The 12,820-nt window shown below is 34.1% G+C and overlaps 2 protein-coding genes across 3 annotated transcripts; one reads left to right on the top strand and one right to left on the bottom strand.

Moving 5' to 3' along the window:
- Positions 1-648: 648 nt before the first annotated feature.
- Hzg (CTD small phosphatase herzog) lies at positions 649-4,289 on the top strand. Its single transcript, XM_070674368.1, has 4 exons — positions 649-820; positions 1,781-2,214; positions 2,305-2,490; positions 2,608-4,289. The coding sequence occupies exons 1-4, from the start codon at positions 751-753 to the stop codon at positions 2,803-2,805; spliced, it is 888 nt and encodes a 295-aa protein (XP_070530469.1). The 5' UTR covers positions 649-750; the 3' UTR covers positions 2,806-4,289.
- A 4,175-nt stretch (positions 4,290-8,464) lies between these two features.
- Stck (LIM zinc finger domain containing stck) lies at positions 8,465-12,702 on the bottom strand. 2 transcript variants are annotated; one of them, XM_070674364.1, is made up of 8 exons: positions 12,510-12,702; positions 12,081-12,165; positions 11,810-11,923; positions 11,484-11,596; positions 11,190-11,382; positions 10,937-11,078; positions 10,452-10,710; positions 8,465-10,295 (listed from the first exon to the last, which is right to left on the bottom strand). In XM_070674364.1, exons 2-8 carry the CDS (start codon positions 12,086-12,088, stop codon positions 10,093-10,095), a joined length of 1,032 nt encoding a protein of 343 aa, XP_070530465.1. In that variant the 5' UTR covers positions 12,089-12,165; positions 12,510-12,702; the 3' UTR covers positions 8,465-10,092. The 2 variants fall into 2 exon arrangements, with proteins under 2 accessions (XP_070530465.1, XP_070530466.1); XM_070674365.1 differs by having other exon boundaries at positions 12,081-12,160.
- Positions 12,703-12,820: the final 118 nt, after the last annotated feature.

The following is a 12,820-nucleotide window of genomic DNA, read 5'->3' as shown; positions in this document are numbered from 1 at the left end:
GAACGGCGTAACGCGCACATGTGTGTCTCACGAGGATGAAGAAGCATGAGACGCGCGACATTCTGTTTTTTTCCCAACAAGTCGTCGTCGTTCTGACGAAGTACTTCGCGTTTTTAATCCGCGCATAGTCTACGTCGGTCTATCCCCGCAAGTGCTGGCAATGTCGCGTTCATCGAGTCTGTTCCTGCGCCTATGTGCCTCCGTTGGTCGCGCGCTCATCTACGTAGTAGGGTAGGGACAGGGTGCAGTGGTAGAGGCACCAGTGGCGAGGGGATTGCGCGCTTCGTACGCCACGAACGAGAGAGTGAGGTTAGCTTGTGTGTGCGTCGCGCTCGACCGCTCTTTTCTTTTCTGTCGCTCGTGTGCGCGCGTTTCTCCGTCTCGCTTGCTCCCGTCCTCGTCTGGCGTGCGCGCGGGCGCGCGCGCGCGCACGCACGCACGGGTCCGCCGCGCTTTCCGTGTCACTCGCGCGCGCCCGTTGGTACGCTTGCATGCTCGCTCGCTCGCTCGCTCGCTCGTTCGTTCGTTCATTCGTTCGTTCGTTCGTTCGTTCGTTCGCTCGTTCGCTCGCTCGCTCGTTCGTTCGTTCGCTCGTTCGTTCGTTCGTTCGTTCGTTCGCTCGCTCGCTCGCTCGCTCGCTCGCTCGTCGTTCGCTCGCCCGCCCGCCCGTCCGTTCGTCGGCTGGCGCGCGCGCGCGCGCGTTAACGGAATTCGCGATCGAGCACGCAGGGACCACCGACTAATGTTTAAATGGACGCATCGTCCATTATCACCCAAGTGTCGCGGGATGACGAGTTAGGCGCGTTCAACAGCGGGAAAGGTGCGTATCGCGCGAATAGACCCGCGCCGTCCTGTCCTCCACTCCCCGCCCGGTCCGCGTCCGAATTATACTCCGCCAGATGCTGCCGGGATTTTGTACTCCTACACCTGTTACGGTATCCACACCCGCGTCTCTCTCCTTGCTCTACGTTGCCCAACTTCATCCCCTGTTCTCTTGCGTGAACAACTCTCGCGTGTCCTCCACGCTGTCCCCCGTCCCCGCTCGTTTACTATTCTACAGTACTCCACATCTGTATCGCTATCCCTCTTAGAAATCTTTGTCGTTTTTTTTCCTGCGTCTGACATCGCGTTTACGACCTGATGTCACGAGTTTCCTCGTTTTCTTATGCCATGTCGTGCCCTTTAACCTTTTACACACGTTTTACGAGATGCTCTCTAAGTGTAGCCAGAGAAAAGACGGCAAAAAAACTCGTTGTAAAAGGTTAATTGCGCTACTTCGTCTTTACGGTGTACACTACATAGGCGCGAGATGTAATTTTGATATGGACTTGACTTTTTGGTTTGACATTATCGCCAATTGAGTTTTATCTATATCAGCTGTCAATTAATATACTGCTTTGTTGGTAAAATTAAAAAAAAAAAAAAAATATGTAAGATACATGTATGTGTATGGTGTACAAAGAGAGAAAGAGAGAGAGAGAAATTGTAAATACATTGCATCTTGACAAGAAGTTTGTCTATTAAAAAATTTAGTTCTTTTACTTTCTGAAACCCCAACTTGGAAATGTAAATATATTTTTAATGCTTTCATTGAAGTGTATCTGTGCACACATTTTGTATGTAAAGACAACATAAAATACAACAGCACTTAGGTCAAGTTAATTCAAGAAAGTACGATTTACTTTGCACAATTAAAAACTATTTTTAAGTTCAATCTTTGTAATATTCATGCTCAATCAACCAATGCATGTAATAATGAATTGTTTTCTTTGTACTACAGCCCAGATACCACGAGAAAATGAAGTAGCCAATAATACGTCATCGAGTGGTAAGAAGCCAAGAGGACGTGGACTCTTGCGTTCCTTACTTTGCTGCTTTGGAAGAGGTCGTGGTGGGAGTTCAAAGAGCTCCAAAGCGAGTTCTCTACAGGGTGAAGGTCGTGGCTCACCACCACCTGGCACTGGATCCCCCAGATTTCTTCTACCACCAGTTAGGCACCAAGACATGCACAAAAAGTGCATGGTAATCGATTTGGATGAAACTTTGGTGCATAGTTCTTTCAAACCAATCAACAATGCAGACTTTGTTGTTCCTGTAGAGATTGATGGAACAGTACATCAAGTGTATGTCTTAAAGAGGCCTTATGTGGACGAGTTTTTGCAGAGAATGGGTGAATTATATGAGTGTGTATTGTTCACTGCAAGCTTGGCCAAGGTAAGTTTATAAAAACTTATTAAAAAATAATTTATTATGACAATTTAAATAAAAAAAATTCTATTAATTTAATAAATAATTATTTTACAGTATGCAGATCCCGTAGCGGATCTATTAGATCGATGGGGTGTTTTCAGAGCAAGGTTATTCAGAGAATCTTGTGTGTTTCACAGAGGAAACTATGTTAAGGATTTGAATAAATTAGGTCGGGATTTACAGCAGATCATTATTGTAGATAATAGTCCTGCCAGTTACATTTTCCATCCAGATAATGCGGTAAGATATACTTACAATAATTTGTGGTATTTCCATGTTAAATAAAATTTATACGTTTTTCATCTCAATGAGTAAAGCATGAAGGTCTCAAGTGACATGTTGTTAATCTTTTTGTAGGTTCCTGTGGCATCTTGGTTCGATGACATGACGGATTCCGAGCTACTGGATCTAATTCCCTTCTTTGAAAAGCTCAGCAATGTAGAAAATATCTACACGGTGCTGTGTAATAGCAATCATCCTTATAATCAGATACCTACGCATGCGGTGCAGAGCAATCAGAGCCTGCCAACTTCAATTTCAATGGCTGCTTCCTAGCCCCACCTGAATTCTGGCAATACAGCCAGTTTTGTCGCTCAATGCACCTTCCGGAGAATTCTGAGGGGACTGCTCCACGTGACCCACTCGCTATGTGGCGAAGGACCTCGAAATGCCCCCCCACGTTGATGTTTGGGAAAATCGCTCCGATCAACGGAGTCAAATGTCTTAATATCCTGAAAGCGCATCACTTAAATCGACATACAGTCATAGCTGCTAATATCCTTCTTCCTGGTGAGCAACGCAACGAAGACTGAGTCAGCTTCGAAACGCGAGTGTTCTTCCATTTTGCATCAAGCGTAAAAGAATGACAAACTATATCGATCTTGTTTGCGTGGGCAGATAAAAATACACCTCGACGAAAGAGTATAGTGAGGAATGGAACCAGGAATCTCCGTCAAGCAGAAACTGCTCCTTACAGAAAAGTTGATTGATCGTGAAAGAAAAGAGAGCGTTGATTAAAGTGATTCTCGATGGTGATTGTATACTGGAAAAATGTAAAGTTATAAGGAAAGCAAGAAAATATGAAGCGAGGAAAAAAGAGATCGCTTCGAGTCGTTTGATGGGCCAGGCAGTTGCGTAACTTTTCTATCCGAACCAAGACACTGCAAACTTTATTCGCTTAGATCCGATTACAGAGGAGAGGTTAATGCTTGGATTACGTTTATGAATGCTCCTGACCCAACTTACAGAACACGTCGGAAAAAAAGGGATGAGTAGCAGTAGCAGGTAAAATTTAAAATATACATTTTAAATGTAAAAAAATTTTTAACGGAAAAATTTTATTTTAAATATTTTAATTATTTAAAGCAATATTGTATAAAGTTTTAAAATATTTTAGAATTAATAATATAAAGTTGTTATAGCTTTTAAAATGTGTGTGAATACAGAAGTCAAGATAAATATTTCGAGAATTACAATTAGTATCACCAAATATTCAAGAATCTAAAAAGATAAAATGTTAAATATAGTTCAAGATTCTAAAATCTTGTAGAAATCTAGAAATTTGATATTCCAAATTTATAATTTTTTATAACAACCTTTCCTTGAATTCTTTGAAAAACTGTATAAAATGCACAAGTATAACATTGATATAGTCCAAGAAATTATTTTTAAATGTTACAAGAAAATAATAATATTAAGAGACTCAAATTTATAAAAATGGAACGCAACACTAGAATACTACCCTCTTTACACTGCCGAAAAGTAAAAATATTATTTGTTTCAATGTTTTATAACATTAAATTTTATTAAATTTCTTATCTTTATAAAGCAAATGTTATAAATTGATTGAATTGCTTGTGATAAAAGATGTTTTCAATTTTTTATTTTACAGTAATCAATATTCTAACAAGAGTTGTCGTAAACTCTACACATTCAAAAAATTATAATTGTTTAATTATCGTTACTAAATATGCTATAATTTCTGTAACACATTCAACAAGATCAAAACTTTCAAAAAGTTTGAATGTAAATTAAGCATTTTATTAATGTTTGCATTTGAAATTTGCGTTAAATGTTTCCTGCTACTGATACGCATCTTTTTAGTACGCTCTGTACGTGGCATTTGAAACGTAACAATTAAAATTTTACAGGGTATGTATTATCATATTTTTTTATTATCTCTGATATCTTGAACATTTCCATTTTTACTTTTATCAGGTCATTGTTGTTAATTGTAATACTTTCCAATATATTTATTGGAATAAAAATTTTAATTAGATTTATTTTATAATATATTAATTTTTGATTTTATGCAGTAACAAACTTCTTTTTTAATGTTTGCTAAAGAATTTTTAAGAAATTAAAATAATAGTATGAAAAGTGTGGGGTTTTTGAAAACTAAATTAAATTTATTGAGAAATATTAATTTGGTTTACAGAAATTTTTAAGAGGTCACATCAAATTAAATATTTTGCTGAGAAAAAAAACGAGGAAAGTAAATATTAAGTAATAATCATGAATCACATATTGTTGCCAATATTGCTAAACTGAAAGCTGGGCCAATGCATATCATTCTTTCCCTCCAAGCTATGAAGTTACGTCATATTTGATCATTCGTTTTTTTGGAGCAAAAAGATGAGATTTAGTAATCTGAAATTAATTGGATTTTTGCCAAGATTATAATCCCGGTAGTATTTTTATTCATTGAAATTAAATGTACATATAATTGAATATATATATTACCATATATATATATATATATATATATATATATATATATATATATATATATATATATATATTTATTTATTTAATATAAAATATATATATTATTTAATATACGCGTGTAAATTTGCACGCATACATAAATATGTATATATAGACACAAAATTAACATTTGTTATCTAAATGTTTCGTAATTTTTGTTTATCATATAAACTTTTGCTGAAGTGTGCTCTTATCTCATTTTACTACTAACAACTGCCAATTTAAATTATCAGATATATACTCGACTGCCAATTTGCATAAAATTATATCAGGAAAATTAAGGAAACTAAATAAAAAATAGAAAGAATTTATGTCAATAAAATTAAATTCTTATTTTATAATTATTTCTGCAATCGAGAAAACACCCATATGCTCTGATTAGCATTCTTTTTTTAGATTTTATAATTTATTTCAATTTGTTTATAGATATTTTAATAAATTTCGTGAATGTTAACAATTAACAATTTTCTTGCTCCAACGAAACGAATTGCACGATGATGTCATTAACAAATTAGAATAATTTAAGTGTAGCCCACGTGAGGGGTAATAGATAAGCAGCCAGTATATCTCTACGCGTATGTGCATATATCTACTAATGCGTAATTTGTAAACAATCACAGCTGCTTAATCGAATATAATTAATGTACAAAGTGCATTGTATTAATAATCAATTTAAATTGTTATTATACGTGCTTTTACTTTTGTTAATATTATTATTACTATATTAATATAACTATTATAAGTATCAATGCTGATGTTGTTACTCAAATCTAGAAGTTGAATAATTTTATTTACCAATTATTCATTTTGCTAATGAAAAATTGCATTCGAACTAACTATTGCAGGAAATATTTTCCAAAATCATAGTTGTAGTATAAGCAGTAAAATTTTCCAAATCCTAACTTGAAATTGTGACATTATCATCGATATTCGATAAGCGTATTGATTATCAATATCAGCTTGTAACTCGGCTGCGTGTTTGCTGGGTTTTTTTTTTCCTTTGTTTGAATACAGGGTGGATCAAATCTTTAAATATTAAATTAAACATGTAAAATTTTATAAAATCTGTTGTTGTCTAAAATCAGAATTGAAAGTCGCGAATACTACAAGTTTAAAAAAGAAAAAAACAATATTAATGTGATGGAAAGTAATAGATCTAGGACATGCATGGGAAAGAATAAAACACGTATCTTATTAATTTAATATCATAATTGTATACGATTGTATGATATATATATATTATTACTTATGTGAAACTATTTCGAAAAGGTCAAAGCTATTTGTACGACGCATTTGTTTTTTTATTCATTTATCTTTTTTAGTTACTTTACCAGAAAATTGTCTTCCTCGATACGCGCAGTGAATTGCTCGACTACCCTGTATTTTAACATGTTTTCTTAATTTCTGTCGATACAGCGATAGCTCGGAGAGATTTATTGTTCGAATTATTGTTTCTACTTAAAATAGGGAAGAGATTTAACAAAGAGATTTTTGATGTGGCTTCCAATTCTTCCATCCTTCTGTACTTAGTAAGTGTGCCGATGTTTCTTGTAAACGTTATTATGCGCGAATGTATAATAATCTCTTTGTAATAACGCCCATCGAAACGACTCCGTAACGTACGACTGTCATACATCTGTTCCGGGACAAATCTGTGCACAATCCAAGGATCCGAGAATCCATAGGTCTAAGTATTGAAAAGCTGAATGAGAATTGGAGGAATTTTAAAAAAACCCATGGATCTCTGCCGAATCGAAGAAGGTTCGTCGATGTTATATATCGAAATCAATTATTCTAAAATCCGAGACTGCATGGATATTGAAATCCACGAATCCGTTAATATTTATATCTAAGCGTGCAATGATCCAACACTGTTTTGTGATATACTTGAATAGTTCGCGTTAGCATAATAATTCAATGATTTCAAAGCTCGCGAAAACGATTGAGAAATTTATTTTTAGGCTGTTGGAAATTGAATCAGCTATAAGAGATGAAAAATGTATTTGCGAGACGTTCGAAAATCTCAGAGCATAAAGATTAAAGTCGAAGATTTTATAAATTTATCGGGCTAGAATTACAAAGATTTAAAGATTCAAGGACTTGAAGCTGTGTAGATTAAGAATTCCAAACTGCACAGATACATAGATCCAAATTATACGTAAGCGCAAAGAATCTAAGGATTCAAGGATCTTCAAACATTTCAGCTAAAGCACAGCGTTATTATTATTACGTTATTGCGTATGAAAAGTCTATTTTTATTTGTATCTTTTATTGATATGATCTCGAGTGCCAGTAAAGTTGAAAAGAATAAAGATCGCGTCGTTAAGATAAAATTAAATCTTGTAATAAATCAGAAATAGAACGATGCGAGAGGCATGTACAGTTTTTTAAAGATCGTACAGTTTAAGCAACTGATTTATTTGTTTTCATGGCACATGTGCTAGAAATCTTTTTGTATTTGTGAATTTAGAAATTCGACGTTTTATACGCAAACACGTGATATCACAGAATATTTAAAGCAAGGAGAAAAGCGAGTGAGAAAACGTTGCCAATAATGTTCTCCCTCTTGAAATCGCAATCATGATTTCGAACCGCCTTGCTGCATATAATAAAGCGACAAATGTGTAAGAAAGATATATACACTTATAGATACATACAAAGTTATATATATACACATTGAAAAAAACGGCAGAAACAAGAATGCGTGCGTGCGTGCGTGCGTGCGTGTGTGTAAAGTATGTACGTTTGTATGCGTTGCGTGCATGTGTGTATGTGTAAAATAAACGGGAAAAAATCATAGCGTTCGAGGCTTTCGCCGAGTGCCGCGCCGATCCAAGTTAAGCCGAGACTTTTTTATATACAGGAGATCCGAGAAATTTCTTAACAAAAGGAAAATGCAAAATAAAAAAAAAAAAGAATTAAAACAAAAATGGGGGCGCGCGGTTTTTGCGCGCCGCATAAAATTAGGAATAATTGTATTATTGTCATTATCACGCGAATTGTATAAAGTGCTTTTTTTCGTGATTTATTGTTAACCCGTTGAAGGTTCGCATTGCCTTTCATTGCAATAAAGTAGCATGGTCCTATATTTGCATCAGACGGCGCTCCGGCACGAAATGCGGCTATCTGATTAAATCCCAGAATAGAATCTTACGATTATATACATGCGCCTGTATAGATATCCCTGCCCGAATTGAAATAAAATACGAAATTGGATAGCCTCATTGCAAAAATCAACGGCGCCGAACAGAGATGTGAATATAGACTTTCTGAAACTACTGGCACGTATTCGCGTTGCGTAATTAGCGCTAAATGTGGTTGTCCACGCTTCAGCATCTTACTCACAACATTAGACTGTAACTTTGTAACGGAGAATTAGAACATAGAATTAGCGATCACGTTCAGCCATTATTCGCAGATACGCGTGTGCGAATTTAGTCTTGCTTGTAAAAAAAAAAAAAAAAAAAAAAAAAAGAAAAGAAAAATTAGTACCGCACATCTAGCGCTAAATGCGACTGATCCTCGATCCGTTTTCACATCAATAATGATTTTTTTATACAATAGACCTTTATATTAATTAAGGCAATTTATACTTATTTTTTAAGTTTCGTGACTTCAGGAAAACATTGATCAGAGATAAGTCTTACAAAAGCACGTACAATCGTGAGAAAACTTAAAATCTTTTAATTTGTTGTGATTTTACGTGCTTTTATAGGAGCGTAGGTTATCACGGAAGAATTTCTATAGATTCCCTTGCCTCTCTGACGTCATTGAACTATATATATAGCCAAATCGATTTATTATACAGTTTTAAAGTTCAGGATCAACTGACCACATTTAGCTCTAAACGCAACGTTAACCTTAGAATACTAATCATACTTTTAAGTCATTAACACTAATCATACGTTAAATTTACGTATGTTGAGGTTTTCCTAAAAAGAAAAAGAAAAATAAACTTATTAAAAATAAACCATGCTATTTTAATTAACGAAAAAAATGGGGGAAAAAAAACAAAAAAGAAAAAAAGCCGCTAAAATTAAATGCTATTTTTTTATTACGTATTATTAGTATTCTAGGATTAAATGGAAGTGTAAGTGCAAAGATTATCCTTCGACAAATAATCGACACGAGACTATTTATGGAAATAAGTATACGTGGCGTAAACAATTAAAGATAACTTAATGAGGAAAAAAAGTAAAACTTACAGAAAGTGATTACTTTTTCATATTTTTTTATAACCTTGAACGGGTTACGGATTTTAACATGAGTGAGAGTAAAGAACAAGGAGCACACGTGTGAATATAAAATTAATGCCTTGATTTGTAAATAAAACTTCATTACTTCCATTAAATGCCGTTTTTATTGCGGATTTTTTTTCACCGCTGGGAACGTCATTTATCCTATATTTCATTATAAATCTCTTCGAAAAAAAAACGCAATCTCGATTAAAAATATAGTGCAGTTAAAATGTGATTAAATATATATATATATATATATATATATATATATATATATATATATATATATATATATATATATATACATACGTATATAATTGCTATATATTATTATTTAATAACAATTGTTATCATTTAAGATATCAAAACTTGTGGAGTAAAATATATGTTAGCAGTAATCCAGGTAAAGTTTAAGAAGAAATATATGTGGTACAATTTAGTTAAAGGTAAGTAATTATGCGGCATCACGCAAAAATTAAATTAAATACAAATTAATGTTTATATTCTAATAATCTATGCTTTACACAAAATATTACAGAACTATTGCACTCTCCTATTCATAGATGATAAATTGGAAAAAGATCTTTTAAAATTGAGTAGACAATAGCTCTTCTTTTCAATTGTAAGTTATATTAAAAAAATGTTAAGATAATTGTACCAAAGTGTAACTATGCAACTGATAAAAGGAGTAGCTTTGGTAAATTTTGTAGATTACAGTTCGACGAATAATTAAATTAATTTTTTTTCCTTACGTAAATATTAAAATAGGTAAGGCACTATAGACACAAATGAGTATTGATAAGTTTGAAAGATTTACAGAAAAGCTCAACAATTGTGCTTACACTGACGGGATTCTCTTGGGATTCAAATCATACATGCGCCGCATCCGCTTTTTCAATTCTTGCGGAAATTTGTCGTAGCACTTCTTACATGCGGGCTTGAGATCAAATTCGAAGAATTTTGTCTTCTGATTCATCTTCTGATCGCAGAATGCACATGCAAAGTGATGAACGCACCACGCCTTGTTCAACGCCGTGAAAACTAGAAAATAACGTTAATATATTTGCTCATAAATAATATTCATATAAATTTTTATTTCTGATATTGTCAGTTCAACGTAAGTGTAATAGAAAGTTTAATTTGAATAATTTAAAATAAATAGTATGGTTTGTGTCATTTGTAATATATCGTACGTACCATCTCCAGAGATAACTTGGTTACAAACAAAGCAGAGATTCCCAAACAATTGATGATAATGAGTTTCGCAGTAAGCGAGGCCTTTCTTTTCGTAATGACGATGACCTAGGAAGGGCTTTTCACATTTAGCACATACAAAGTGTTCCACGTGCCAATGCTTGCCGAGTGCCGTTACTACGCGCTCTTCAATCGGACGCCGACAAGCACCGCAAATCGGAATTCCCATTTTATCATGACATCGTAAACAGTACAGTTCGTTCTATAAAAAAAAAAAAGAATTATTAACATAATCGACATAGGTGGTAAAACATTTTCATATACAAGTTTAAAAATAAAAGATAAATATATTATTTATAAATTATTTTAATTATTATTAAAATGACATTTAATACTTTACATATTTTATTTATTATAATTTCTTATTAAATTAAAACTGAAAATCATGTTTAACTCACGTACTGTAAAAAAAATTAAATTAATCTTACCATTTCATTGGCAGCGTAACCAGGCCGAGAGCGAACTTCTCTGGCATCGGAATTGAGTTCCACCCCACAAGTTGTACAATTAAAATGATATGGGTGATAAAGTTCACCACGGAATCGCAAGGGTTTGTCATCGATTACTCCGCTAAAAATTACCATATTATTTTAAATATTTTAATAATTAAATATAATCGAGAAAAAAGTAAACTACATTATTTATAACTTAGATACAATTTTTTATGTAATAAAAACATACTGGCACTGATGACATATATGCTTTCCAAGCACTCCAGCTTTCACATTAGCATTGCATGTGTGACACAGGGCTCTGCCTTGACACTTGATGAAACCTGCATCTGCCAATTCACCGTTACACTCTTCGCAGCGAAAGCATTGTGGATGCCAATTCGAGTTCATTGCCTTAATCACTCGGCCGATAACAAATTCACCTATTGCAAAAATAATTGTTTAAGTATAAATATCTCACACCTGACTGCTTCAGAGTTATTGATAATTGTTAAGTAATTAATAAAATTTATTTGTAACTTACCACACCTGCCGCAGCATGGTGCAAACAGAACATGAAAATCATGTTCACAGTACTTATAACCTTCAAACTCATAGAAAATTCCATCTGGAAATGGCCGGAAGCATTGCGCGCAACTGTTAAAATAATATTAACTTATGTGACTCGAAAATCTGTTGTGCAATTTTTGCAGCTTATTGTACATGGAAAACATGCACCCCAGAACGCTACAGAATGTTAAGATTTGAATTTCAAAAGAAAATAGCATTCTGTGATAGTTATATTATAGTACAGTAGCTGTTATTTAACTTCAACAAGAGTTTTAATGGTTGTTCTTGGTATATACTTACACAAAGCATTGCGGATGCCACAATTCGCCATGTGAATTCACAATTTTTTCATGTGCAACAAAACCTTCTCTACATCGCGAGCATGACATATGATCCAAAGACATTTCTGTAACCCTGGCAAGATACCAATTTAACTTTGTTATATTTATAATTAGTTTAATCGCTAAATAATAAATAATAAGAGCAATTCAAAATATATCATAATATTAAATCTACAAGTTAGATTGTACAAGTTTACAAAAAAAAAAAAAAATCCTTGAGTAATGCTTACCCTGGCATATTTTAATGCAAGAAAATGGTTAGGTTTTGATAAACACTCCTGGCGGTCTTTTCTCAATCACATTCAATCTGCTAAACTAATAAATAAATTTATTAAACTTAAATCCAAGATGTTTCAACAGTATTGTCAACAATGCTTTAATCTTTTCATTACAATTTCACATTAGTCATTATTATTTCATTTCTCTCGGATTGTTTTCTGCTACATTAATCTTTTTACAATATACCAGCTGTTTATTGAATTATTTATCAACGTTATAGTTTGACGAAACAACTCTGGAGTCACTACACTTCAATAATATTAATTGCTAGCTTTATAACTTTTCTGCAATGGACCTCGTCGTTGGTTAGAACAAAGTTTGAGGTTAATATTTATCAATAAATTCAACAAATGGTTAATTTAACAGGGCAAAAGCATTACCAAGGGTCCTAGGCAATTATCACGAGCAGCTGAGGCGTTTGTTTTACATTCCCGTCAGATTTGCATCATAGTCAACCAATCCAATCTCAGCGAGCGCGGCATGACCTTTTATGACAGCGAACGTAGCTCGGCGAATCCTACGGTTGTCCTACACCACACCCTTGGCTTGGCAATGCAAGTGCGAAGCAAACGTCGATGATGTCAGCAATGTCAGTACACAAATTCCGAGTATTCGAAGTCAAGCGATCATTCGATATTACGAGGTCAAAAGAGATTCCCGCGAGAGGACCAGTGAAGTCTGACGTCCTATT

This window comes from Cardiocondyla obscurior, linkage group LG02 (assembly GCF_019399895.1).
Source record: "Cardiocondyla obscurior isolate alpha-2009 linkage group LG02, Cobs3.1, whole genome shotgun sequence".
In the NCBI taxonomy this organism is placed as follows: Eukaryota; Metazoa; Arthropoda; class Insecta; order Hymenoptera; family Formicidae; genus Cardiocondyla; species Cardiocondyla obscurior.
This window is presented reverse-complemented; position numbering and strand designations above follow the sequence as displayed.

Coding starts and splice junctions, on each gene's coding strand:
- Stck (XM_070674364.1), bottom strand. Junction 11,597..11,809: donor TGGCATCCGCAATGCTTTGT/GTAAGTATATAC, acceptor TTATTTTAACAG/TTGCGCGCAATGCTTCCGGC. Junction 11,383..11,483: donor ACCATGCTGCGGCAGGTGTG/GTAAGTTACAAA, acceptor TTTTTGCAATAG/GTGAATTTGTTATCGGCCGA.
- Hzg (XM_070674368.1), top strand. CDS start 751: ATGGACGCATCGTCCATTATCACCCAAGTGTCGCGGGATGACGAGTTA. Junction 2,215..2,304: donor TCACTGCAAGCTTGGCCAAG/GTAAGTTTATAA, acceptor ATTATTTTACAG/TATGCAGATCCCGTAGCGGA. Junction 2,491..2,607: donor TTTTCCATCCAGATAATGCG/GTAAGATATACT, acceptor ATCTTTTTGTAG/GTTCCTGTGGCATCTTGGTT.